The sequence below is a fragment of the Ovis canadensis genome, chromosome 22 (assembly GCF_042477335.2).
Source record: "Ovis canadensis isolate MfBH-ARS-UI-01 breed Bighorn chromosome 22, ARS-UI_OviCan_v2, whole genome shotgun sequence".
In the NCBI taxonomy this organism is placed as follows: Eukaryota; Metazoa; Chordata; class Mammalia; order Artiodactyla; family Bovidae; genus Ovis; species Ovis canadensis.
The window spans coordinates 35043779-35069463 of NC_091266.1; the positions used below are offsets into that span (position 1 = coordinate 35043779).

The window sequence follows — 25685 nt, forward strand, 5'->3', positions numbered from 1 at the left end:
GTGTAGTGTGAACAATAGTGGCCTCCCTTTCCCCACAGAACACCCTGAGAACAGAAGGTTAGAGTAGCCACATTTTATTACTTACAAAACACTGCCTCAAAATATAAACTACCTTGTGGAATCAAACTCTGCCATTACTAGGCTCACATAAACCTTAATCTAATCTGTTCCATGGAAGAAAATATTAACCCCTGTTCAAACTCCCTGCACAGAGAACATTTCCCTGGGAGGTGTTCCTGAGCTTATTTTGTTACTTCCAGATGAATAAAACGAAGACTTCTTTTTCTTCTTCCAAAAGTATAATTTACTATATAACATTTACAAGTAGAAAAGCATGAGAATATTTTCATGACTAGTAACTGGAAAATAACGAGCATGACGTGGTCTGTACAGAAGGCCCTTTTCTCTGCTGGATGCCCAGGACAGTGGGATGTACTCTCGAACCGGTCCTGTGGAACCGGTCAGCTCCTCCCTACTGCTTCCCACACTCCTGGGGCTACTCTGATGTTTAGAAGAAAGTAGATGCCGAAGCAGCTGGTTTGGTGTATTTTGGCTTTTTTTGTTTTACAGTGATATTTGCAAACACTACCCTGAGGGCCATAGTTACTGGATTTATTATTTAGTCTGGGAAGGTGAAGAGAAACTTCCAAAGCTCTGGGTGGTGGGGGAGGAGGAGCAGTGCTCAGAGGCAGTGCCTGTGTGGGTGCTGACCAGCTCTGCCACTTACCTCCATGACCTCAGAATACCACGTCATCACCTGCGCTGGGTAGTAGTGGCAGAAGGGGCCCTTTAAATCGTTCTCCAGAAAAGACAGAAGAGGAGCACATAGGGAGGGCCAAGGTGAGCCTGGATTCAAAATTCTACATCCAAGGTCGGTCACACCTCAACTCACCACTCAGCAGAGCTGCTGGTCAGTTCCTGCAGGCCCCGAGATCGACTCTCCTGGGCAAAGGCACCACCAGTGTTTGTTTGCACACACAAAGGACCTTAAGAGAGCTAGCTGTGGGCAGCAGAGGAAAAAAACTTCCTTTCGAGAGGAAGCTGGCCACAGCCAGTCCAGCAAGAGTGAGCAGAGTACAGTGAGAGCAGAATTTGGACTCTGACCCATCTGGGTTCAAGTCCTAGTTACGCCACTCTGGTCCTCCCAAACACTCTAACTAGTCACCACCACCAGGAGTGGGCACAGCAGTTACAGAAACTGCTAGTGGAACTCAGAGGCAGGGATTTTAATACTCTTGGGCTTTATAATAACTGTCTCTCTTTGAGTATTCCTTACCATCTTGTAATTCTGGTACTTCTTAAGACCATGTGAACTATTCAACAATCAAAATGTAATTCCCTTTCAGTACAGTGGATTTCCCCAGGCTCTGGACAGGGGATAGAGTGGCTGGCAGAGGTGAGGCTGTGGAACTGGATAGAAGGTCATGGAAAAGAGCAGTGGGCAGTGGTGCTGAGGTTGGAGAAAGGGACACGTTTGTGCCTCTTCTTCCCTTACCTTCTCCAAGACACTGCTCTATTATGTTTGCTCTGTTGATGATTCAAAATTTTAGAGTCTTTCTGTGTCGCAGTGTTTTTATGGTCGGAGTGACCCACCTGGTTCGCCTTGGCTTTTGTGGAGATGAAACACTTTCCATTTTGTTTTCAGATGTGAAGCTGCTCTCACTGCATCTCCGAAGTGAGTCCTGCAGATGCATCCACCCCACATACAGGGGCCTCGGCTGCCGGTCGCGGGGTGAGCGTGCAGGTGCTGGCCTGGCCCGGCCCCCATGGCCACTCGGCAGTTCACAGGCCCGCGGGGTCCTCCCCACTGCTGAGGGTCCTTGTTGTTGAGAGCCAGAGTGGGGCAGGCCTCTCGGGCAGAACCTGCCGACACCCTCTGCCATGTTGGAAGGTGCAGGGCTGGGGCTCATCTGCCCAGGGACTGCTTTCACTGGGGAGGGGCTAGGGCTACAGATGGCGAGTGGGCCTCGGGAATGGTGGTTCTGGGGGTCCCGGGCACAGGCTCACTGGAGCGCAGGTCTGGTGTTCTCCAGCTTGTCTCCAGCTGGAGATAACATTAATATCACACCCTTGCAGCTTTTTCGGGCACTAGAAGAATTGAGACTTTCTCTTCAAGGAACAATGAGAATTTGTTCTGAGCCTTTGTGATAAGAAAGGAGAAAGAAAATCATTCCTAGAGGCAGGAGAGTGGGGTGGAAAATCATCTCAGCAAAAGGCACAAACTTCTCATTATAAATTATTATGCTTTCAAATAAGCATTTGTGCAAGCCTATTCTTTGGTTTAACATAAAATGGCTCTTAAGTCTTAAAAGACTATTTTGGCCATGTCTTGTTTGGGGAGGAAAGAAACGATGGGAGGAAGCTGGTAGATGAGCTCTTTTGTCCTCGGGCCCAGCCTGGCAAGCTGGGTGCAAACTGTCATGTGCAGGGTGATGCTGAGTTCTGCCACAATCCGTCTTTTGCGGTGAGTGTAGTAGGAAAATTCCTTATTAGGAGGATCCCCAGTGATTTAGTAATTACCCCTCACTCCTAAATGAGAAAGCCAGGACAGATGTCCTGCACTAAAATCCCTATGGAATGTGATGTTATAGTGAGTTTCTTGGTATATTTTGAACTAGGCAAATACTTCTTCCAGGAGGCAGTTGCAAAGTTAGAATTGCAGGACTCCAAAGATAAACTCTGTTGATTCCCTCCTCCTCTTTTATTAATTAAAAAAGAAGAAAAAAAAACCCCAAACCAAAACTTAGGAGCAATATTTAATATACAAAGACAAAAGAAGCAGAGACTGCCTATATCCTGCAACATTTAGAGTCTTAGTGAAAAGTCAACACTTATTTACAGAAAGTGTGTCTGAGTGGAGCTTCAGAGGTCCTGGCTGTACTGATTCAGTGGAACCTATGAAAAGGGAAAGAGGTAAGTCTGTGAATCAGGCAGCCACTGAGCTGGGTGCTTAAATGAACAGGCTCTGGACTCTTCTGAGCTCAGCAACCCACTCCCTGGGTGACCCTGGGCAGCTATAGGCCCACTCCAGGCCTCACAGGAAAAATGGAGATATGAATAGTATCTCCTTGAAGGGCTGCTATCTTAGGAAAGCAAACTAGCTCAGGGCTGGCCTGCAGGGACCTCTGGTCACTCTTGTTATTAAGAGGGCTTGCAGCTGTACCCGCGCCAGTATATATTACAGAGAAGACTTTGATATTTGCACCAAGTTTTTTAAATTGGGGGAAACAACCTCTTTGTCTCTTACTCCTCTTTTCCTTTTCCTTCTTCGCTTTTCTTGGCTGCTGCTTCCCTGCCTTTCTACCCCCAGGGCTGGCACTTCTCTCTCTCCTGCTCCCACATCTGAAGCATCAGTGGGCTGCACTGAGCCACCACTGACCGGGTCCAGCCTGGTCCTCGGTCTCCCCTTTCCCACTTGACACCTCCCGGTGCTGTTGCTCCTTACCTAATAATAAGCTTGTTGAAACTGACTCCACTCCCTCTCCCAATTTCCAGCTCTCTGCGCTGAGAGTCTGCTCCCTCCTCTCTTGCCTAATCTTCCTTATCATTCACTCTGTAGACTTGGCCCTGCTCCTTAACGCTTCCTCGCTTCCTCGGGCAGTCTCTGCAGCCTCTGGCCTCAGCCACCTTGCCCCCTTCTTCATTTCTATCCTTGCACATCAGCAGAAGTTGTGTCTCTCTCTATTGGAATCCTATGACATTGTCTACTACCTCCTCCTTAAAAAAGAAAAAATCCTTTGTCATTTATCCTGCAAAAGAAAATCACATCCACAGAAAAGAAAGTCATTTCAGTTGTAACTTGTTTGCAAAGACCCACACAAACTTCTTGAATCATACAGAAGGTCTTTGTCGTGAAATTTAAACCACTCCACTCCCCACTGCCCAACCCAGAGGGTCTTCCATCTCTTGTTCCTCTCCAGGTTCCCCACCAGACCTCAGCCTCCAGATCTCCTTTCCCCGGCGTGGTGACCTGAAAATGTTTTTCTGTGCTCAAATATGCTGGTCTGGGAGAGCACGGACCTGGTCATCTTTTATGAACACATTAGTTTTCTGCCTAATATAAGCCACTGAGAGCACTCAGCTACTTGGTAAGCAGCAGAAAGCTGTTAGATTCGGTTGTGTTTTACAGCTCTGATGACCTTTGATTTGTACCTTTTTTAAAGATGGTTTTGGTCAACCAAACCATTAAGGGCTTACCCTATCAAGCCCTTAATGTTCTCTCAAAGTTGAGACAGGTCTCACTATTTTCTTTGTTCAGTTGGGGGATGTGTGTGTGTGTGTCTGTGTTTGGTTGTTGGGTGCGCTTTCTCTTTCTAAAACTCTCCCTTGCAGCCACATGACAGATGATGATTGCCTTCTGTGGTGCCTAATACATTGCTCTCCACTCAATGAATACTGTTACCTGACTCCCGTCCCAACCCTGGGGGAATCTGGATTCACAAAGGAATAGAACCTTCTTACAAAATCTGGAGTATGATTGCAATTTTACTTTAGAAGCACCCGCTTCCCAGAGGAATAGCTAGTGATTGATGCCACTGTCAGAAACCCAGATGCACACACTCATACATCAGCCAGGAAATTACATAAACAGCTCGCCCAGCAGGCCAGCACTGACTCACCCACTTGCTCCCCTATGGGAGGAGAGGTGATATGAAACCCAAGGCAACAGCAGGGAACAGACAAAAGAAAGGAGTTGGGCAGGACTGGGCTCTCCAAGGTCCACAGGGTTTCTTCCTTCCTCATCTTCTGCCAAGGGAAGCAGCCTCAGGCCAAGGTCTGTAGTTCCACTGCTATGTGAGCAGGATTGTGGGGAGTTGTTGGATCTGTCCTGGGCACGCACCGTCAGCTTGTTCGCGTGGTGCATGTACAAGGCTGCAGACAGCTTTACACACATGCCTTTGTGCTAACACAGGTACTGGTGATGTCCACCTCTTCCCTTGGGGTGGGAGTGACCTACTTAGGCTAAGCTCATGCTAGGGTATTTGTCTCTTTGGAGAGCATGTCAGTGTTGATTCCAGCAGGAAGGGCTGGCAGAGATGGGTTGGTTGCTCAGAAGATGCCTGAAAAAATACTGATACCATTAGGGCAGAAGAGTGGAAAGTAGTCTGGCAGGCCTGCTGGTGATTTGTGAGTGTAAGGGGATTTATCGGTAGCGGCAGGCCAAAGCGTTGACATTCTTGACCACATAAAAGCCCATGGTGACTGGAGGGATGACCAACGTCCGGCCGGCCCGCAGGGGGCGGGGCTTCAGTTCTGGGAGGGTCCCATCGTCCACCATCACTAGGGGCTGGCCGTTCAGCTGCACTGACCTACAGTGAGAAGAAAGAGCATGGGATTGTTATTGCCTTGGAAGGAAGCCATGGCAGCAGAGCCTGGGCAGCCTCAGCTTGCCCCTGTCCGCTGACCGTGCCCAGCTAGTGACCACTTACTGACACCAGCTCTGCCCAGCCTTTCAGCTGGTGCTTCACTCAAACACTGCACGCGAACGTCCCAGCAATGCTCTGGGGAAGAAATGGTCCCGGTCCCATTCTCCCTGGTGTGGTTAGGTGACTTGCCCAAGGCTATACAGCTTGTAGTCCTGGGAGCCAGGATTTGAACACAGGCAGTGGCATCCCACTCCAGTACTCTTGCCTGGAAAATCCCATGGATGGAGGAGCCTGGTGGGCTGTAGTCCATGGGGTCGCTAAGAGGCAGACGCGACTGAGTCAGACTTCTCCTTCACACATTGGAGAAGGAAATGGCAACCCACTCCGGTTTTGCCTGGAGAATCCCAGGGATGGGGGAGCCGGGTGGGCTGCCATCTATGGGGTCGCACAGAGTTGGACATGACTGAAGCGACTTAGCAGCAGCAGCAGTCCAGTTCCAGAGACACATCATTTATTCAGACAAATAAAATTCTCTGAGGCAGAAGCGGAAGTGTCTGATGCCTATTGTTTTAAAACCACAATAGCAGTCCAGTTGGTGGTGCTGAAGACTCTTGAGAGCCCCTTGGACTGCAAGGAGATCCAACCAGTCTATCCTAAAACAAATCAGTCCTGAATATTCATTGGAAGGACTGGTGCTGAAGCTGAAACTCCAATACTTTGGTCACCTAATGTGAAGAGCTGACTCATTTGAAACAACCCTGATGCTGGGAAAGATTGAAGGAGGGAGGAGAAGGGGATGAGAAAGTATGAGATGGCTGGATGGCATCACCGACTCAATGGACATGAGTCTGAATAAACTCCAGGAGTTGGTGATGGAAGGGAGGCCTGGCATGGTGCATGCAGTCCACGGGGTCACAAAGAGTCAGACACGACTGAGCAACTGGACTGAACTGGACTGAACTGGACTCTTCTACCTGAAGAGTGGAATAACACACAGGCTGAAGACGGCTTCAGAACTTCCTATTAACTGCATCTTCATTAGTTTATTTGAGAGATGAGAGAACTGACATTGTGTCACTTGTCTCTGGCAGTTCTAAAGGAGGACAGTGACTATGTAACCACATACCTTCCTCTAATCTGAGCATGAGTTTCCATGTCTAATATTTAAAGGATGTTTCCATTTTAGGGACACCAGGAAGTAAGTGATAAAGCAGGCACCTGTGACCCCAGTTCACCTATCTTGTTTGCTTTTATCCCTCCGGTGTATCAGCCATCTTCAGCCCTGAGAAGGACTTAGAGAGCAAAGGGAAATGGCTCATCACCCATCTGGGGTCTGCGGTACAGAATACAGACAAGCTCCCAGCTGTTTCTGATGTGACTTGGGAAGCCACGCAGCCAGACTGAAGCTCAGCTCTTTGGGTAAGTAGAAAAGGCCAGAACCAGGCCACCTGCTGTAAATAAGGCTGCAGGTGACTTTTGGAAAATCAGCATGACAGTGTCGCCTGCCTTTGGGCCTCGCCCAGCCTCCAGTGGGGTGACACTGCAGTGGCATCATCTGAGCTGTGAAGAGGATAAAACTGTAAGAAACTGATAAGAGGCCTTGGTTCAGCGTTCCTTCTGTGCTCTGAATGACAGACGGGTTCGGAGATTCATGATCAGACCCCCTGCTCAGCAGAGCCGTGAACTCCTTGAGGTAAGTGAAATATAAATTGTTCCCAGGGAGGAGCTGGGCAGAGCGGCAGCTCCAGGCCCAGCCCAACATGGACCAGTTCTGGCCTGGGCCAGGTCTGAAGGGCCAGGGGCAGCCCCTCTCTCTTGTTGGTATGAATGAGGAATGAATGAACAAACAGGGTCTCCTGCATGGAGAGCCAGGCCTGCCTCTGGAAGATGCAGAGGTGTAAGAGTCGAGATCTGAAGGGCAGTGTTGACCTCATCAGAAGGCTAGAACTTTTTATAATCCTCTCTGGTGAAGACAGCATATTCTTTACTGTCTGAGCCACCAGGGATATTGGTTGGTTAAAAAGCTGACTCAGCTGTGAGCAGAACCAGGGAGCGCGACCAAGATTCTGGACTGATCTCTAACTCCTGGAGCCGGCCACTAACTTCCTAGACAGCGGTGGCAAAGCTCTCCATCACACTTCCGGCGGTTTTGCATCTGTGAGAAGACAGGCTATATGGGCTGTAGAATGAACTGAAATGAAATATAAATGTCAAAGTGCTTTGAAAGCAGAGTGAGCCATGGAGTGGGAGGCAGTGTTTTCTGTTGTTATTCTTTTCATTGTCATGCCGTTTTTGGTCCTTGTCCTGTGACACGGCGAATTTCACGGCTCCTCTCCTAAAACTCTCTTCCTCGGCTCTCATGGTGGCAGTCTGTCTGTCTGCGTGTCTCCCTCTTCCTGTTTTGCCCCTTCAGTTTTGCACGTCATCTCCTTTTCAGGGGGACTGTTCCCTTACACCTGCCTCTCAGATGCTGGGGTTCCTGGTACTTGGTCCTTGGACCTCTCTGCTTTCCACACCACGTACTCCCACTGGATGCTGTAACCCACACACAGCACTTGAATTACTATCTGCATGCTGATGCTACCCAAATCTGTATCTGAAGCCTGCATCTTTCTTCTGATTTACATACCTCTGCTTAACTGTCCCAAAGGAACTTCAAAAGTCATTGTGTCCAAAATCAAGATCTCCTCAGGTCTCTGACTTTTTAATCTCTGGGCTGGTTCTACCATCTATTGGATTACCTAAGCCAGAAAGCTGGGAGTCATCTGGGTCTTCTCCTCCAGGTCCCTCGTCTGGAGTTGCTGCATGCATGCTCAGTTGCTAAGTTGTGTTCGACTCTTTGCAACCTTGTGAACTATAACCCACCAGGTTCCTCTGTCCATGGAATTTCCTAGGCAAGAACACTGGAGTTGGTTGCCATCTCCTCCTCCAGGGGATCTTCCTGGCCCAGGGATCGAACCTGCATCACCTGTGTCTCTAGCATTGCAGGAGGACTTTTTACCACTAAGCCACCTGGGAAGTTGCTAAAGCCAATCAATTCTACCTTTTAATATTTTTCAAATCTGCTTCTTTCTCTTCCTTCATTGCTATTATTTAGTTCAGGACGTCCCCATGACCTGTCTCCAGCCCCTGGCCTCGCCTTCATCCCCTATGCCGGCCACATTGCTGAGACAGCCATCTGTGGCTGTCCATGCTTCAAACTCTCCAACAACGCCATCCCTTCCCTTAATCCAGATGATGAAGCCAAGCTCTGGCCACCTCCCCAGTCTCAGATGCTGCCACTGCCCCTTACTCCAGGGCTAACTGTAGATCACAGACCTCTGGGGGTGGGTTTGGGCTGAGCTGGCCGTTATTGTGAGGACATCATCAGTGTATGCATGAACAGACTGTTCCCGATGAAAAACAGTTAAGCTTTGTACATAAATGAGGTAGATCTTTCTCAAATGAAAATGTCAGTAGATCCTGTTGGGAATAAAATACACGAGTTCATTTAAAAGAACGGTAAATATTTTTCAAATGCAAATATCTGTAGACACTGCTGGGATAAGAGATGAGTTCATTTAAAACTGTTGTAAAATTCCTAATAGGTATTTTGGGAAGAAGGGGGCATCATGTGCTTTTATCGAGCAAGAGATTTTTAAAGGGACAACTAGTATAATGTGGGAGGGCCCTCGACACCTGCTGACATCACAAAGGACTCCCAGAACGCGAGGGTACCTTTTGCCCCCGCGTAATCCGCGTCATCGTGTGTGGTACTTCCTCCGTCCGCAGCACAGTCAATCTTCCTCCTCCGCGGGACAACTGTTCTGGGTCCCTGCCGAGCCTGCTCTTTTGTTGTCCCCTCTGGGGAACCTTCTCTGAGCCCTGGGTTAGCAGCCCCAACTATGGGCTCTCTTGTTCCCCGAACTTCCCTCTAACCACCTCACTGAATGGTAGGACTTACCCCCGTGCCCCTCAATGGGCTGCGAGCTTGGTGAGGAAAGGAATGGTGCCTTTTGCTCTCAATTCTCAGTGCGTAGACGGGGGAGCCTGGTGGGCTGCCATCTATGGGGTCGCACAGAGTCGGACACGACTGAAGCGACTTAGCAGCAGCAGCAAGGAGGTTCTTGGCATAGAATTCGGGTGAAATATTTTCTGAACGAGTGAATGGACTTTTGAGGCCCTTTCACATTATTTCCGGTATTCCTGCGCTGAGTTTCTCCAATTCTAAAGAGGCTCCCTGGACATTCGCTGATTTCATTAACGTACCAATTACTCTTGCTCTCAGTGGCCCTGGCGATGTTAGATAAGACCTGAATTATCGGTGATTCTCACAGTTACTTACTAGGTACCTTATCCCAGTCAGACACAGACCATTGATCATTGCTAGGGTTTTTCATTCTTAAAAAAGATCTATACGACCATCTCTTAGCTAAGCCAACATGAGCTGATTTTGTGAGACTTTAAGTCCTCACACATCCTTATCTACAAAGTTCCTTCATTATAATGATGGACAGTGTGCTATGCCACCTCCATTCTATTTTTCCTGCTTCTGTTTTTATTGTAATATTTATCCTATTACCCAGTTAAGTCATATCACACTAAATATCACAATTATCTTTCACTTTTATGCACTGAACAATTTGCAAACATGTCATGTGAATGATAAAAATCACTGATTATTGAGCACTGTCTATGCCTAAGGCGAGATGCTGTGATTTACCCTATCGCATGAAGTCCTCACAACTACCAGCCGAGGCAGGTGTTAGCACCCCTGCAGATGAAGACATCGACGTTTAGAGGGATCTAAGATTCACCCAAGTCATGCAGCCGTTCAGTGGTGGAGCTGAGATGTGCCTGCAGCCTTACACCTTATCCTATCTGGCCTCCCTTGTGACTGCTAAAGAGCCCGGTGAGGTACATAAGCAAGTATTATTATTATTTTAACTTCACTATTGAGATGAGGTCAGACAGGTTAGGTGGCCTGGGCAAGGTCACACAGCTAATAGGTGGCTAAGCTTAGTCTTGGATTCAGGCCTCCGGACACCTGTTTCTATTATCTGTGTTTTTCCCCAATTCCACATGGCACTCGCTAGGATCATGTTTCTTTCTTTGAAAACCTTTCTTATCACATTTTCATCACATTCTGGGACCTCTTTCCCGGCCTGTGACTTTTCAAACCAGATGCTAAATGATCCAGCCTACATGGAGCTATTTTTCTTAATTCCCTAGCTGCTGAGGGCTTTTAAATTATCCAAATATTAGGACAACTGTGGTGGTTTTTTTTTTTTTAAATCACCATCTGTTTTTTCAAAGTCTGAGTTGCTTTGCAATTCCTAAACTTGTTTTCTTTACACTGCATGCTATTTGAAATGGGATTCCATGTCTTAATTTGGAGTCAAGCCCTCTGCTCCCTGGGTCTCTGTGGGATCCCCTTGGCTGGGTCACCACCCTCCCCCCACCACCTGTCTACAATCTCTGGTCTCATTAAGGTTCTTGCTAGCTGTGGATACTGAAGTAAGCTTTCAGCTCTTCTGAAAGGGATGCAAGTCTAGTGAGCATGCTCTTTGCCGATCTTGAAGATAATTTGTTGGTCTGGCCCTGGGTGGATTTTTGCGGGGGCAGAGGCAAGGGAAGCCTGTGTATTATTGGGAGCAGCCTGGGGAGCTAGTGACTGGTTTCTGTTGGCATATCTGGGGCCTTGAATGGGAGGTGAAAGGTCTCAGAGATAACTAGTTCCATCTCCACCACTTTGAGAAAGCAATCTGCCTTCTGTGAACTTGGGTTTCTCTGTCTGTAAGATAGACTAGGTGAACCCTAAGATTCTTTCTGGTTCCCATACTTTTCAGGGGGGTTGCCCACAGTCTAATAGCTAGCTTGAAGCAGAGTTTAAAGCCAAATTCAGTGATCCTGCACAGGTAGAAATCTGATTATGACATTCACCCGACTAAATGTTCAGTAACTTCCTGCTGGTCTTAGAACATTCTCCAAAGGCCTTAGGAGACCCCATAAGCAAGGCCGTTTACCTGCCTCCCCAGCGCTTAGAGGCTCCCTGGAGCTCCTGCCCGCTGAAGCTCCCCACCACCCACCACCTCCTTTCATTCTGTGTTATGCTTCCTCCAGTCACAAACTCTCTACTCTCAGGGCTTCCGTACATGTCATTTTGCCTGGAACTTTCTCTGTACTCCCTCCCTGCTTCCCGCTTCCTTTTCTCTACTAACTCCCACCTGTCTTTCAGGTCGGGTGCCGGCAAAGTACTCCCAATCACCCAGCACTTCTCTGTCTCTGCGCTCATCACAGCATCCGGCTTGCTGACTGCGTGTCAGCCTCTCCCCTAGTTAGGAAGACTGTGTCGGTCCTGCTCACCCTGCGCTCTCCTGTCCACCAACTCACACAGCAGGTGCTCAGTAAAAGAAGGGCTGGATGTAAATATGTGGGTAGATGAATCACAATCTGGAAGGAAAAGACACTAGGGTGGGAGGACAGAGACTTGAGTTACAGTTCACACCCTGAGCACGACACGTGAAGGTCTAGCAATGTCACAGTTGGCTCTGATTTGGGGTTTCCAGATTGTTAAGTGAGAGACAGGGAGAGAAGGAGAGAAAGACGGAGTAGGGAGCAGAAGAGAGGGAGGAAGGGGGAGAGAAAGCAGAAGGTGTAAGAATCTGAGTGGTGGTGGGGACACGAGGGCATAACCCTTACAACCTCCTAGTTATGGCGCCAGCGAGCTCGCCTGCACGCCACTAGAGGGCACTCTTGCTCTTCACAACGGTGCCGAGAGCCCGCGCGGCGGCTCCGAGGCAGCAGAGCTCCTGCTTCTGCCCCTCCAGCCGGCTCTCCAGTCCCGGCGAGCCCCGGAGACCGGCCCGGCGCTTGGCCTCTTGGAATTACAAACCTCAGAATCAGTCCAATCCCGGCAAAAACTTCGTTGCGGTCCATTAATCGCCCCCACCCCCCAGCGCCGCCATGTGGCGAATAGTAAGGAATCATGCGAAGTCCGCAGCGATTCCTGCCGGGGGAGCGGCTTCCTCGCCGGCGTGCAGGGAGGGGCCCGCCCTCGTGCGGGGCTGCCGGCGCCCCGCTCTCCAACCCCGGTCCTGGCACCCCGCCCTCCCGCGGGCAGCACCTGTGTGCGCTTTACAGGCCCCCCGAGGTCCCGCTGCCCCTGGAGGCCCCCTCGCTGAGTTAGGAAGCTGGTGTGTGCAGCTGCCCTGCCCTTTTCCAGGTCAGGGGCAGGTGAGAGCCGGGAGGGAGCCCTGCCGGGTTTGAGGACAGAGGGGCCTTGCTCCGCCCCGTTCCCCTGCTTCTCCGGGAGAGGCTGTACATCTGGAGTAGCTTAGACAGGAGGGAGGGTCCGTTGAAATGGCCGTTAGAGACTATCCGCTGAGAAGGGCTGCTCACAAGTGGCTGCAGCAGCAGCCTAGTGTCTCCTAGTCCCCACTTGCCCAGCTGGAGCAAAGGCGGTAGGATGCTCATAGCCCCCTGAGAGAGCTCCTACTTCTCAGGGGTCACAGGGAAGATGGTTTCCTCCCAAGGGTGACCTATGTGCTTTTTGCTCTGCCTGAAATCTGGTAGACTGTCAAAAAGCCTGATGTTCCTTCCAGGCCCCTTTGGATGTGGCCTCCTCCACCCCAACCTTATCTGAGAGCCCCAGCTGGAAGAGGGGCACGTTTTTGGCAGCTTCTTTTCAGCATGCGACATCTCAGATTTATTCTCTGTGCTGTGATCATTTCACCTGCTAAACAAATTGTTCTCTTTTTAAAATTTTCAGCTGCACATGGTTCAGTGCCTTATTGCCCAGGATAGTAGTTTAAATGAATTCTTGTCGAGTTCCACTCAGTCAGTCTCTATTCTTATGTGGCTGCTTGGACACTGCAGTCCCTTCCTCCGACGTTGTTAAAGAGAGGAGACTAAGTGAAAAATGGGGGGAAGGCTTCCTGTTCCCCTTACCCCTCAAAAAGCCCTCATCATATATGAAGTTCCTGGCCACTTAAACAGTTTAAGATGGATAAGATCACTTTCCCTAAGTCCTACTCTTTGAGAGCATATTGAAATGAGGAGTGTTGATCTAACTTCTTATATTGCTGAACAGGGAAAACACTCAGATTCCTTTATGCAAGCAGAGCTGAGGATTTTATAGGCAGGTTGTCAGGGATATAAGTTTTTCCTGTTGGCAGTTAGGTTTGGGAGTCATGATTTGAACTGTGTTCTATCCAAGTCTGTGTGATAATGATCTAAACCATCATGGGATCCTACCATCTGCTTCTAGTGGTTCAAAATAACTTAGCACACTTGGCAGAGAAGATGAGAGCCTAGCTAAGGAATCTGGATTTATACTGATAGTGTTCATTTCCATCAGATGAGAGGCAGTCATCTGGGGGCACTTCGGGAAGAAAGTTTGATTTTGCGGCCATCTCAGAGCTCCATATCATGGGTATATCACACTCAAACCACGAGAGAAACCAGCTACAAAAACCATGGGGGCTTTCCAGGTGGCATAGGGGTAAAGAATCTGCCTTCCAAGCAGGAGAGTGAAAGTGAAGTTGCTTAGTCGTGTCCTGCGACCCCATGGACTGTAGCTCACCAGGCTCCTCCGTCCGTGGAATTTTCCAGGCAAGAGTACTGGAGTGGGTTGCCGTTTCTTTCTCTAGGGTATCTTCCTGACCCAGGGATTGAACCTGGGTCTCCTGCATTGCAGGCAGACGCTTTACCATCTGAGCCACCAACACTTGGAAGGAGATGTGGGTTCAATCTCTGGGTTGGGAAGATCCCTTGGAGAAGGAAATGGCAACCCACTCCAGTATTCTTGCCTGGGAAATCCCACGGACAGAGGAGCCTGGCGGGCTCTAGCTCATGGAGTCACAGAGAGTCAGCCACAACTTAGCAACTAAACAACAACAACAGCAACACTGTAAAGGCACGGCTTCCTGAATACCTCTTCAAATATATTAAACCAACGGGATAAATACCGCGGTTTTATCAGATTTTGACAGTGTTCCCTCAGTGCACATGAGGAGCACTGGCAAATCCTCAAAAGGGAAGAATGAGGTGTCTCAGGTGGCACGTGTCCTGCTCCAGGGCCCATGGGCGTCAGCATGCAAGGAGTGTGGCGATTCTGAGTCATTCTTGAGAAGGTCACTGGGGAAGATGCAGGCTGCCAAGTGCTTGCTGGTATTTGGTAACTGGCCCACAGCTTGGTGCTCCAGCCCCTCGTCTGGAATGAACCAGATCCTGTTGTGGACTCCTGATGCTTGGCAGCCAAAGAAATGCTGACTCAAGGCCCTGGCCCTTCTCTAGGGATGAGGTAGCTTAGGACTTTTCAGTTTTTGAGGCTTATGTTTGTCTGTCACCTAAACGAGAGCCTCTGGAAGAAGAGGAGAAAGGAGAAGACGAGGACCTTTACTTCTCTGCTCACCAGAACTGCCCATGTATTATGCTTCCCTGCCCCTCAGTGTAGAACCAACTGCTCGGAAACATGTTAGCTTTGCTCTGAAGTGCTCATTCACCAGGATTTCATCTGGGTCATCCGGAACAGAGTGGAAATCTCTGCCTGCAACGAGGGTGCCCACGTGAGTGGAGCTGGGATGGGGACACCACAGTATTGATGGTCAGCTATGCGGAGAGATTCCAGCTGCTGGGAATGATCTGGAAGAAAATGTGTTCTGGAGCTGAGAACAAATGAAATTTCTCAGAAAATAACAGTGAAGACATTGGATTCCTAAGCATCTTGGTTTAAGATGTCAAGTCACTGTAAAATATAAAAGCATTTTATAATCCTCTAATCTGCACAGTGATCTGTACACTACTAATCTGGGAGTTAAAACAAAACAAACAGTAAAACCTTTGGGAGCCGTACACATCTTTCCACTTAGTCATAGAGAGAGCTCCCAGGGGCTCCTGGCATGTTCACACCTTTGGCAAAATGGCTTAATGCCTGAATGAAGAACAGAATCTGGGTGAAATCAAAGATGCAAATCAGCTGGAATCTTGTTCCAGCATTTTCAAAGGGACAGTAGTTCTCAACTTTGGCCACATATTTGAATTAACTTGGGAGCTTTAAAAAATACCGGTGTCTGGGTCCCAGCCCAGAGACTTTGGTTTAATTGGTCTTGGGGACGGCTTGGGCACTGGGGTTTTTAAAACTCCCCAGGTAATTCAAAGTGCAGCCATGGTTGAGCAGCAGGAGCTGATGAAGAAACAGTGGGAATATGTTTGCAGCTGGGGCAAGGGTTGGCGGGGGGCAGGGAATCAAATAGCTTTCGAACCATTACATTTGGAATTTATTTTGAATAAACAGATTTTTTCTTACTCTTTTGGAGTACCATGTAAGAGGTCACATTTTAAAAACTAAAACAAAAATGTGAACTATTCAAAGGCGAATTTCTTGTTGAACAGTCGGAAGTGGGCACTTTTGCTATTTCTGCAGAACTGCCTCATTGAATGCCTTCCCTGTAGTGAGTTCTCTGGTGGGATGAACATGCTCCTCAGCATGGACCAGGGAAGTGTGCGTGTGACTTTACAGCAGGAATTCAGGACCAAAGCCGATGGAGCATTTGCACAGATAAAAAAAAACTGCATTTCTTCAGCACTGAAAAGAAAAACTGCTCTGCTTGAAGGACAAAGTCTCTAAAGTCATTTAGATTTCTCTCAGGTCTTGGGTTGTGTCACAGAGAGCTCCACACAGACCAAGAGTGGCTCAAGCTCTCTTCAGGCAGAAGGAAGTAAGGGGTTAATGTATCAGTCAGTGCCCTCACTGTATTTTCCAGATATGTTTATAATTATTTACTTAGATAATGCTGTGTACGTTGGCTATAGTTACTAACTCTTTAGGAGCCACCAAACACCCTCAAATAAGCACGAGGGTGAAAAGAATCCAAACTCCTCTAAGTTTTGATGAGTAAGCTTTCACTAAGTAAAATTTGGAAGGCTTATTTCTCTATATATTTACTTCTCTTTATTTTTTCTACAGACTGACCCTGAGGCTTACATATATCATATGTATTTATATTTATACTTTTGCAGCATCTATCTCAGACTTTCTGAACTGGAACACTGCTTGGACTTTGCTGGTTAGAAGCACTACCTTTCTGTTCACTCATAACCATCTCATGAATCTCCCCAGTCCCAGGCACCTCTCTTCCCACTCTGTGCTCCCAGTCTCTGAGTCTCCTCTGTTCTCCCCAGGGCCTCTGAACAGCCTTTCAGAAGGGCTACAGGTAACATGGCCCCATCTGTAACAGCAGGGCCTTTTCCTCCAGGAAACAGAGGTCTCAATCCTCTTTTTTTTCCCCTTCCCTGGCATTTTAAAACTGGCACCTGAAGCCCTGCAGAGGTTAACAGATTTCCTCACACACTCTCAGCTTCAACAGCACTATTGCTGTTCCTTACCTCTTACAGAACATCAAAGCAAATTCCAAATGCATTAAAGAAATGAATATAACAAATGAAACAAAAAAGAAACTACAGAAAGTAAAGCTATGTGTTTTTCTGATTTCAAGAATATAAATAAATAAACATAAATGGAACAGAAGGAACCACAAAGCAAAAGATAAATTTAACTATATAAAAAGGGAACCCTTCTGCATGTCAAGATAATACCTTAAAAATGAAATAGTTGGAAAAAATAACAAAACGCTGAAGAAAATATTTTAACACATGATATACATGATTAGGAAAAATGTGCAAATCATTAATAAAGTGGATAACAGCCCATAGAAAAATAAATAAAGTGGATGTAGAAAATTCACAAGAGCAATAAAATACTAATAAACACAAAAATTTTAACCTCACTAATACTTAAAGACTACAACTTAAAATAATAATACTATTCATTATGAAGTTGGAAAAGATTTTAGAATATTACTGTTCTGCATTGCTGAGGTAAATTGTAATAACAAATATTCATATTTCCTACTTTTCAGATCACTACAACTAAGCTTGTATGAGGTAAGAAAGTTGAACGGTTAATTATAAGAGATAAGGTTCTATATGGAGGAGGAAATGACAACCCACTCCAGTTTTCTTGCCTGGAGAATCCCATGGACAGAGGATCCTGGTGGGTTACAGTTCATTGGGTTGCAAAGAGTTGGACATTACTGGGCGACTAACACACTGAGGTTCTATAACTGAATGGATTCCAAGGTGAACAGGCAGTAGTTATTGGGAAACATGCATTGAGGAATGGTTAAAAAGCTGAGACTCAAACTGTAAGGGCAGAGATATTGGAAAATTGTTATAAGGATGACATAGATTTACTCTGCTTAATTTTTCTAAAGCAAGGGTAGAAATGGAAAGAAAATGACCTTTGGCCACAAGTAAGGAGGATCTTTCCTATAATTAGACTTGTTTAGTTCTAAAGTGGGCCAACTCATTTTCAGCTCAATTCATGAGATGAAGAGTCTCATCAAGCACAAACGGACTGGCTTTTTGTCAGGGATGCTATAGAAGTACTCTGAGTACTTTCAGAATTCCCCTTTCTAAAGTCATCTTTTAATAACAGCAGAACTTTCATAGAATGGTTTATTTCAAGAAGAAACTAAATGATCCCAGACAAATGAAGATAATGGAAACCTGCAGGGAGTACATTTGGTCGACCAGTGTTCAAAATTTCCAAGTACCAACTAATATCTGCAGTCTAGTACTTAAACACTTAGACATCTTGAGTCTGCTGAGATGTATGGAGTAATGGCCCTTCAGTCCCAGAAAACAGGTCTTTGTGTTTTGTTTCTGAGTGAGAATTCTAAAAGGTAAGGTTTTCCCCAAAGCTCCTTTTGCCATATCTGCCCACGTCCCAAAATAAATGTGATGCTTCCTGTTAACTGTGGTGGGTCCAGCGGGGGCCAGTTCAGCCCTTAGGACTTTTAATACTAGCCAAACTCTGAATTTGGAGATGAAGTATCTTAATGTGGTCTGTTCCAACAGGGACATGAGGATATTTTTAACGTCTTAGCACCTGGGAGTTACTTCAGTATTCTCAGAACCACTCTGTTTGGCTAACATCAAATGACACCTCTCTAAAGGCATGCAGTTAGATGCCAATGTTTTCCTTTGATATAGGATTTAATGAGGGTGAAATCAAAGCAAAAGTTATATCCCAGAGAGATGGAAAAAAATAGCAGTATGTAAAAAAAGGAAAAATGTCTGTTTATTTCTTTGCAGAATAGGCAAAAAGATTCTTGGTTCATAATAGGAGGCTTGAAATTCTTTCAGTTAAAAATTATGGCAGCTGAAGGAGAGGCTCATGCAGGTATGAAATTGAATCATTTTATATGAAACTAATTAGCCTCAAAGCAGAAATATTCTGCACCTCTCTCATGGCACCACCCACAGCCTGCTTCCTGTTAGTTTCTTGTTTCTAATAATAGACCTGAACTTTAATCCCTTCCCCTCAAATGTCCCTATTAAACAGCTCTTGAAGGTCAGGTGATGACGTGGCTTGGCATTAAGACAATCAAGAAATATCACATTAGACTTTACATTCAGACTTTCCCTCTAATTTGTCTACTTGGGTTTCCTTAGTTCTTATTAGTTATGGGACCACATTCATTAAGAATTTAGCCAGTTAGCCGCTGCAAGTTAGAGTGCTGAAGAGAAACAGTTTTGTCTGGCACAAGTAGGATCTCAATCAAGTTGATGAGTGGATGAGGATAGGTACTCTCATTTCACTGGGTAGCCTCCTCTGACAGCTTCTTTCCCTCTGAGGAGGGGCTCCATTAGGCTTAGGGGAGCTGGCAGTGTCTGTGTGCTCTGGGTCAGAATATAATATGCTGAGAGTGATTTTTAGAGCCCTCAGATCAAACCAACGTACGGTCACTCCTGGTATTCAGTAATCTTTGTTTGAGAAGAGCATAGGAGAAACAGAATGGAATTCTTCCATCTAGTAGAGAAAAAAATGGTTTTCACTAAAATTTTGTGACTTGGAAATGGAATCTTAAAAACAGCTCAGAGAAGAACTTTTGATGAAGATCTGAAGTTAGGATTTTTGAAGAAAAGTTAATGGAACTGGGATGAGTTAGCCTACAGGAGAGAAAACTGATGGCTCACCAAACCCTTTTCTAAACAACTCATAATGTATCGTGAATACATAATATACTATATTCATAATTCTAAGATGGAATGACCTCAGTGTTAAGACAGAGATTGGCTATCCAATGTATATGTATATATATTTGTATATATATTTATTTACAAATATATATATTTGTAAATAGTGTATATTTGTCAATATCATTATAATTTTATTCTACTTGGCTTTGGGGTAGTACAGTGTTGAAGAAAGCACAGTTGACGCAGGAGAACTGGACGCTAGGTACTTTCTAACTCCATCAGTTGCTAGCTGCGTCCCTCTTCAATAAGTCACTTAGGGCCCTAAAATTCAGTTTCTTCAACTCTAAAATGCTTCTTGGTGCTGTTTATTATCTATAAAGTCCCAGTCACAGGCACAGCTGGCCCCAGTGTTCTTATAAAATTAAATGTTCAGACAGGATTGAAACTGTGGGCACTCCTTTCCTAGGGGTCTTTAGACACAGGGCATCTTCTGGTCCAGATGTCCTAGTCACAGACTGGGGGCAGGGGAGTGAGCCAGACCACCTCAAAGTGTTATCCCACCCCGGGTTTCTTAGCCTCAGCGTGTCAGAATAGAAGAGCCAGCGCGATGAAAGTTGTTTCCTTCGTTTCCAATTTTTGGATCATTCTCCCTCCAAATGGAACTGAATATGACACATAGGGAGAAATGCTGGGATCTGACCAAACACCTGCTCTTGGGTTGACTTTCTCCTACAAAGTGAGTCCTCCTGTTTTTTTAAAAATTAATTTATTTTTAATTGAAGGATAACTGCTTTGCAGAATTGGGTTGGTTTCTGCCAAATCAACATGCATCAGCCATAGGTATGGGTATGTCCCCTCCCTCTTGAAGCTCCCCCCCACCTCCCGCCCCATCCTACTTCTCTAGGTTGTTACAGAGTCCTGGTTTGAGTCCTCCTGTTTTTTGATACAACTTGCCTTCTTTGGCCCAACTTTATGTTGCCTTCCTGTTTGCTGAAGGACATTGGAGATACTTATGTCTTGGGAGAGATGATTCCCTCGTGGATGATGCTCACTGATTTGTGATCACGTGAGGCATTGGGCAGATTCCCTAGGGGATGGTAGAGATGCACAAAGGTGCTGTTAGATTTACCTAGTGGGGGAACGATTACTGTCTGAGGTGTGAATGGCTATGGCTAGTCTTCCCTTCAGAAAGATGAGAAAGCAGGGAAAACGACAGGGGAAGGACCTGCAGCTGGAGATTTTTTGGGAAAGAACTGGTCTGATATTACCACCACTTTCTCTTATAGCATCGTTTCTTTGTGTGGCCTTTTGATGGCTTGAAGAAGCTACTCTCCTGGTGACCATAGAGACTATAGGCTCCAAAAGAGAAGTGGGAGTTGAGGGGAGGGGAATGGAAGAGAATAATAGAATCTTAGAGTTTGATGGGAAGCAGTAATCTTTCACCTCAACCTCCCACTGAGTAAGGAATCTTAAAGCACCCCTGAGATGGCCATGTTGCTCATTCTTTGATTAATAGTCTACCTCCTAAGGAAGCCTGTCCTGTCCCCAGTTAAACCAGGCAAGCCTTTGAAAAATGAGCTCATTTTGTGGTGAGCTCTTTCTCTTTTAAACTGTAGTCCCTGGTTTTCTGTCATTTTAGAGGATCCTAGGCCAAATCTGTTTCCTTTCACTTAGCAGTCCTTTGGATATCCAGAGAAAGTCCTCACAAGTTACCTTATTTTTCTTGTCTAAATCAAATCTCTCCATTTTCTTCAGCTATCCCTGGAGAATATATACTCCAGACACAGAACACCCTTCTCTGATCCATACTGCAGTTTTCTAAGTTTCCCTGCTTCTATCCCATAGGGTACAGGGCACTCACTTTTTATCTGGTTCCTAGAATGAGAAGGCAATGGCACCCCGCTCCAGTACTCTTGCCTGGAAAATCCCATGGACAGAGGAGCCTGGTGGGCTGCAGTCCATGGGGTCACGACACGACTGAGCATCTTCATTTTCACTTTCATGCATTGGAGAAGGAAATGGCAACCCACTCCAGTGTTCTTGCCTGGAGAATCCCAGGGATGGGGGAGCCTGGTGGGCTGTCGTCTATGGGGTCGCACAGAGTTGGCCACGACTGAAGTGACTTAGCAGCAGCAGCAGCAGCAGCAGCAGCAGCAGCAGCAGCAGCAGCAGAGTGAGAATAATCTCTTACCTAAAGAGTTGAGATTTGAGTGTTGGGTCTCTTGACTAGTTTGCTCACCGAGATGAGAAACAGGAACCTTCGCTGAGGACCTGGATGCCTGCACTACGGCTTTTGAGTGGCCTCAAGGGCGCTGCCTATAGAATACCTGACGGCCCAGTTCCCCAAGTTCACATGCCACTACCCTTTCAAAGATCTGAACTATTCCAGCCTTGATGGCAATTCCAAGAGAAGGAGAATTACCCCCTGTCCTCTACTAACTGAAAAAGTTTGCCAGTATCTCCCTGCTCCTAAACCCCCAGGCCAAAAGGCCCCACTGGTAGCCTGACTGGCACACTGATTTGCTTTATATCCTCTTTCTGGTTGCTACCGACAGGGGCAGCCACAGGTTCCCAGAGCTTTCCATCCCTGCTCTGGACTAACATGGCTTCAGGTGACAGCAGGAATTAGCAGCCCAAGAACACAGAATCTGGCCCCAGAGGCTTATACAACAGAGAAGGAGACACCAAGGCTGAAATCACTTCCTAGCATTTCCTTTCATCCTTTCCTGCAGAGCCTGCTGCACTGAATCGGCACCTTTCCTGTGAGACCCGCATCCCAGACCACCGAGGGCTCCTGCCCCCACTAGCAGTGACTGAGCGGGACAGCGGGATGTGGGCACTGAGCGTGCACACAGCTGTCCCTGTCTGGCAGCCTGCAGTCAGAGATGGCCCCACGTGTCCTCTCTAGAGTGAGAGAGGCATTAAATGAGCAGCAGCTCACAGGAAGAGGAACCTGCTTGGAGGAGTGAAGGGCCCAAAGTTCCACAGTGAAGCAGTAGCAGGATTAGGGCTGGAATCCAGTTCTGTAGACTTTCAATTCCAAACTGTCTTTAATACAATATAGGTATAATTGAGTGTCTGTGGTTATATATGTATCTGTATGCATGGATGTGTGAAATTTTTATTTGTAGAAGGCTTCATTTCACCCATACACTCTAACTTGATTCTCACAATAACCTCATCTGACAGGTGAGCAAGCTGAGGTCACACAGGTAAATGGTAGCAGCTGGGTTTGTAGCCAGACTTTCTGGTTCCAACTCCCTCTTCTTACAATTGCATGACATTGCTATTTAATTTCAGTTGGTGTTACCAAATTCCTCTTCAGGACCCCTGTGGAATGAAATTCTCTTCTTCCTGTCCCTCTCTGACAATCTAATAAAGCCATTACATAGCTCCTCAACAATATGCGGACAAGGTGAGCTACAAGACAGTATAACTGGGAAAGCAGCATATCCGTAGCCACTGAGAGGCACTTCAGTCACTTTACAGACAGAGGCAGGACAGAAGCCAGGATGTGGGCAGTTCAAACATCAGAGCTGTAATCCTGGAGGCAGATGTAGAGTTGGGCAAACAGGGTTAGAGGTTTGTGCCCTTGGGCGATGGAGAAACAAGCTCAGAAAATGATGCCACCTGCCATCATTTCTGCATGGTTTTGCGTTGATGCAAGTCTTATCATTTCTTTTTATCATAATCTTAACAAATGTCTTATCCACATATTATCTTAAAAGTCTAAGAAGATGCCACTTTTGAAGAACATCCTTAGAGCAGTTATTCTTCTCTTCATCCCCAACTGGCTAGAGGTCTGAGGTGAGGAAAAGGAAGGCAATGCGTATTTACTGAGCATTTACTATGTGTCACGAAATTTATACAGAAGACTTCATTTGCTCCTCTCCATGGAAAAAGTTTTACAGCTCAAGAAACTGAGGCTCACAGAGTTCAAGGAACTTGCCTCAGGACATACAGCCAGCAAGCGGCAGAGCAGGGACTGACACCTTAGCCTGTTAGACTAAGGCCTTTGGTTAGTTTCTTCCACGCGGTACACGTGGTCTTCTGGACACAGGGCAGGCTCAGCTCCCAGTCATCTTGGGTTCTAAAGGACCCTGAACTATCATAATCACTGTTGTGGAGTCACCTCTCTGCCGGATGTGACTTTGCAGGTCACGACTGAATGGCAATGCAAGAGTTAAGCACACAGGCCTCAGAAGATTAGACCTGGATGAGAATTTTAGAGCGGGAAGGGACTTTGCCATATATATAACTCTTGAATTTTGCAGATGAGAAAACTGAGGCCTAGGGATTAGGACTAAAGGATTTGCCCAGCTTATTTAGTGAACCAGAACAGCATCTTCTGCCTAGAATGAAGACCAGAAACTCAGCACACCAATCGTGAACTACTGGGAAATGGAGAGAGGGGATGAAATACTCGAGAGTTCTGCTGGGATAGGTAGGCTTGAGAGCAATGGACATGCAGCCAGGAAAAAGAGCCAATCTGTGAACCCAGGCTGCAAATAACAAATGCAGGGTGGGCTAAAGAGACTCAGTAAGTGACTTCCCAGATTGTGTTTTGTTCCCATAGCATACAGTTGGAAACCAAATGCAAGCCACCAAGGTTGCAGTGAAATGGCGAACAATTACAGCGTGAATAGTTGTGGGCAGCTGTGGGAGTTCAAGCCACCTGCTCCAAGTTTACAGCTTTGTTAAACTTGGTAAACATTAAAAGTGGAATGGGAGCGCTCCCAGTCTGTACAGCACTCATGTCCTTCCTGGGAGGCCTCCCTCCAGGATGAGGTGGCCTTAGGCTGCTTTCTGTTGGTAGAGGTCAGCGTTGCCAGAGTCTCTAGATGAGACTGAGGGCAATAGAGATGTCACAGAATCATATAATTACAGAGTCTGAAGAGACTGCAGAGCTCCCAGAAAAGATAAGGAAACAGTTCTGGAGAGGAGAAGTGCCCAAAGTTATAAAGTTGGGGCAGAACTGACTTTTATTTTTTTCTTACAGTATTTTATTTCTTTCTCCAAGTTTTTATTCACACTTATTTTTTAAATTAAATTAAATATTAATCCAAATTAATCCCCAATTAAATCTTTTAGTTAAATACAAATTTTTAATTTATTAGAAGTGACTCCTGATCTCTGAACTTGTGATTTTTGTCCGGTGCTCTGTCCTTTGGAGGTGTGCTACCTCACAAGATTTGTAGATGTTGACAAATAGTTACAGTAGTATGGAATGCTACCCCTGGAAGGGACGTGGTTCTTAACTACCACTCTTTCTGGTTGTTACATGACTGAGGGCACTATTAACATTTAGTGGGATTCTAAATAGCTTGAAATGTGATCATCTGGCATAATGCATAGTCCAGATACCAAGAATGCCCTTGTTGAGATATATTTAGTCCATCATTTGAGTTTATTGTTGGGGACCCCAAGCCTAGAGGGGCTGGGAAGGGCTTGTCCAGGGTACTAAAGGGAGTAAGCAGTCCCTGGGTGAATTAGCAGCAACCTTGGTGCCCTCAGCAAAGCAGCCATCCAACTCCCTCCACATCCAGCTCCTATGGCACTCCCTCCTAAGCTGTTTCTGGGCTGGGACTTACTTGGACTTCAGGCCCTCCTGTCCATAGGGCTGCAGCAGATACTGGTGCACGAGCTTGTCCCTGAGAGTCCCGGCCAGTTTGATTTTCTTTCTTGATCGGTGCAAGTTGATGATAAAAAGCGTAATGGACCCTCGAACATAGTTGTGGCTGATATCCAGAGAGAGAGAGGGAGAGATGGAAATAGTGGTCTGTTAGATGCTTCTAAATCATTTATGGGCTGCACAGAACAGGACTACCCCAGGAAAGGGCATTTACTTCATGATTCTTGGCCATCCTGGACTTTGAAAGACAGAAAGGCCTTCTTACAGTGGTTTCCTGCAAGGAAGATACCCAGTTCCCACCATATGCCTTTTGCTTTTGCTTAAATATATTACAATGATTTTAGAAAATAAACTATCTTTTTCTGAATATGGAAGGCTGACTGGGAAAAAAAGGCAAAATATAGAGAAACACAGAGAAGAAAAAGAAAAGTCCCCCACAATCCAAGTGTTTTAAGATATGATAACATTTTGGTTGACAACCTTCCAGTATTTTTAGTTTAATAATTTGACAAATATTTACTGAGTTCTTTGACACATGCATATATACTTCTCAGTTTTTACATAATTGGGATCACATTGTTAGCATTTGTTTTTTAGTTCATGAACATCTTCAACATGCTGCCATGTTATTGTATTATTTATTCTTCTACTTATAAAAGAAT

General features: G+C 46.3%; 1 protein-coding gene across 2 annotated transcripts in view; it reads right to left on the reverse strand.

The window, feature by feature from the left end:
* Positions 1 to 4467: 4467 nt before the first annotated feature.
* Positions 4468 to 25685, reverse strand: part of HPSE2 (heparanase 2 (inactive)) — a 690397-nt gene continuing 669179 nt past the window's right edge. For both annotated transcript variants that reach the window (XM_069567227.1, XM_069567226.1), the window contains 2 exons: positions 24983 to 25129; positions 4468 to 5309 (listed from right to left, as the gene is read on the reverse strand). In XM_069567227.1, the coding sequence (XP_069423328.1) occupies positions 5144 to 5309; positions 24983 to 25129 (313 nt within the window). In that variant the 3' untranslated portion in view covers positions 4468 to 5143. The remainder of the gene's footprint in view (positions 5310 to 24982; positions 25130 to 25685) is intronic.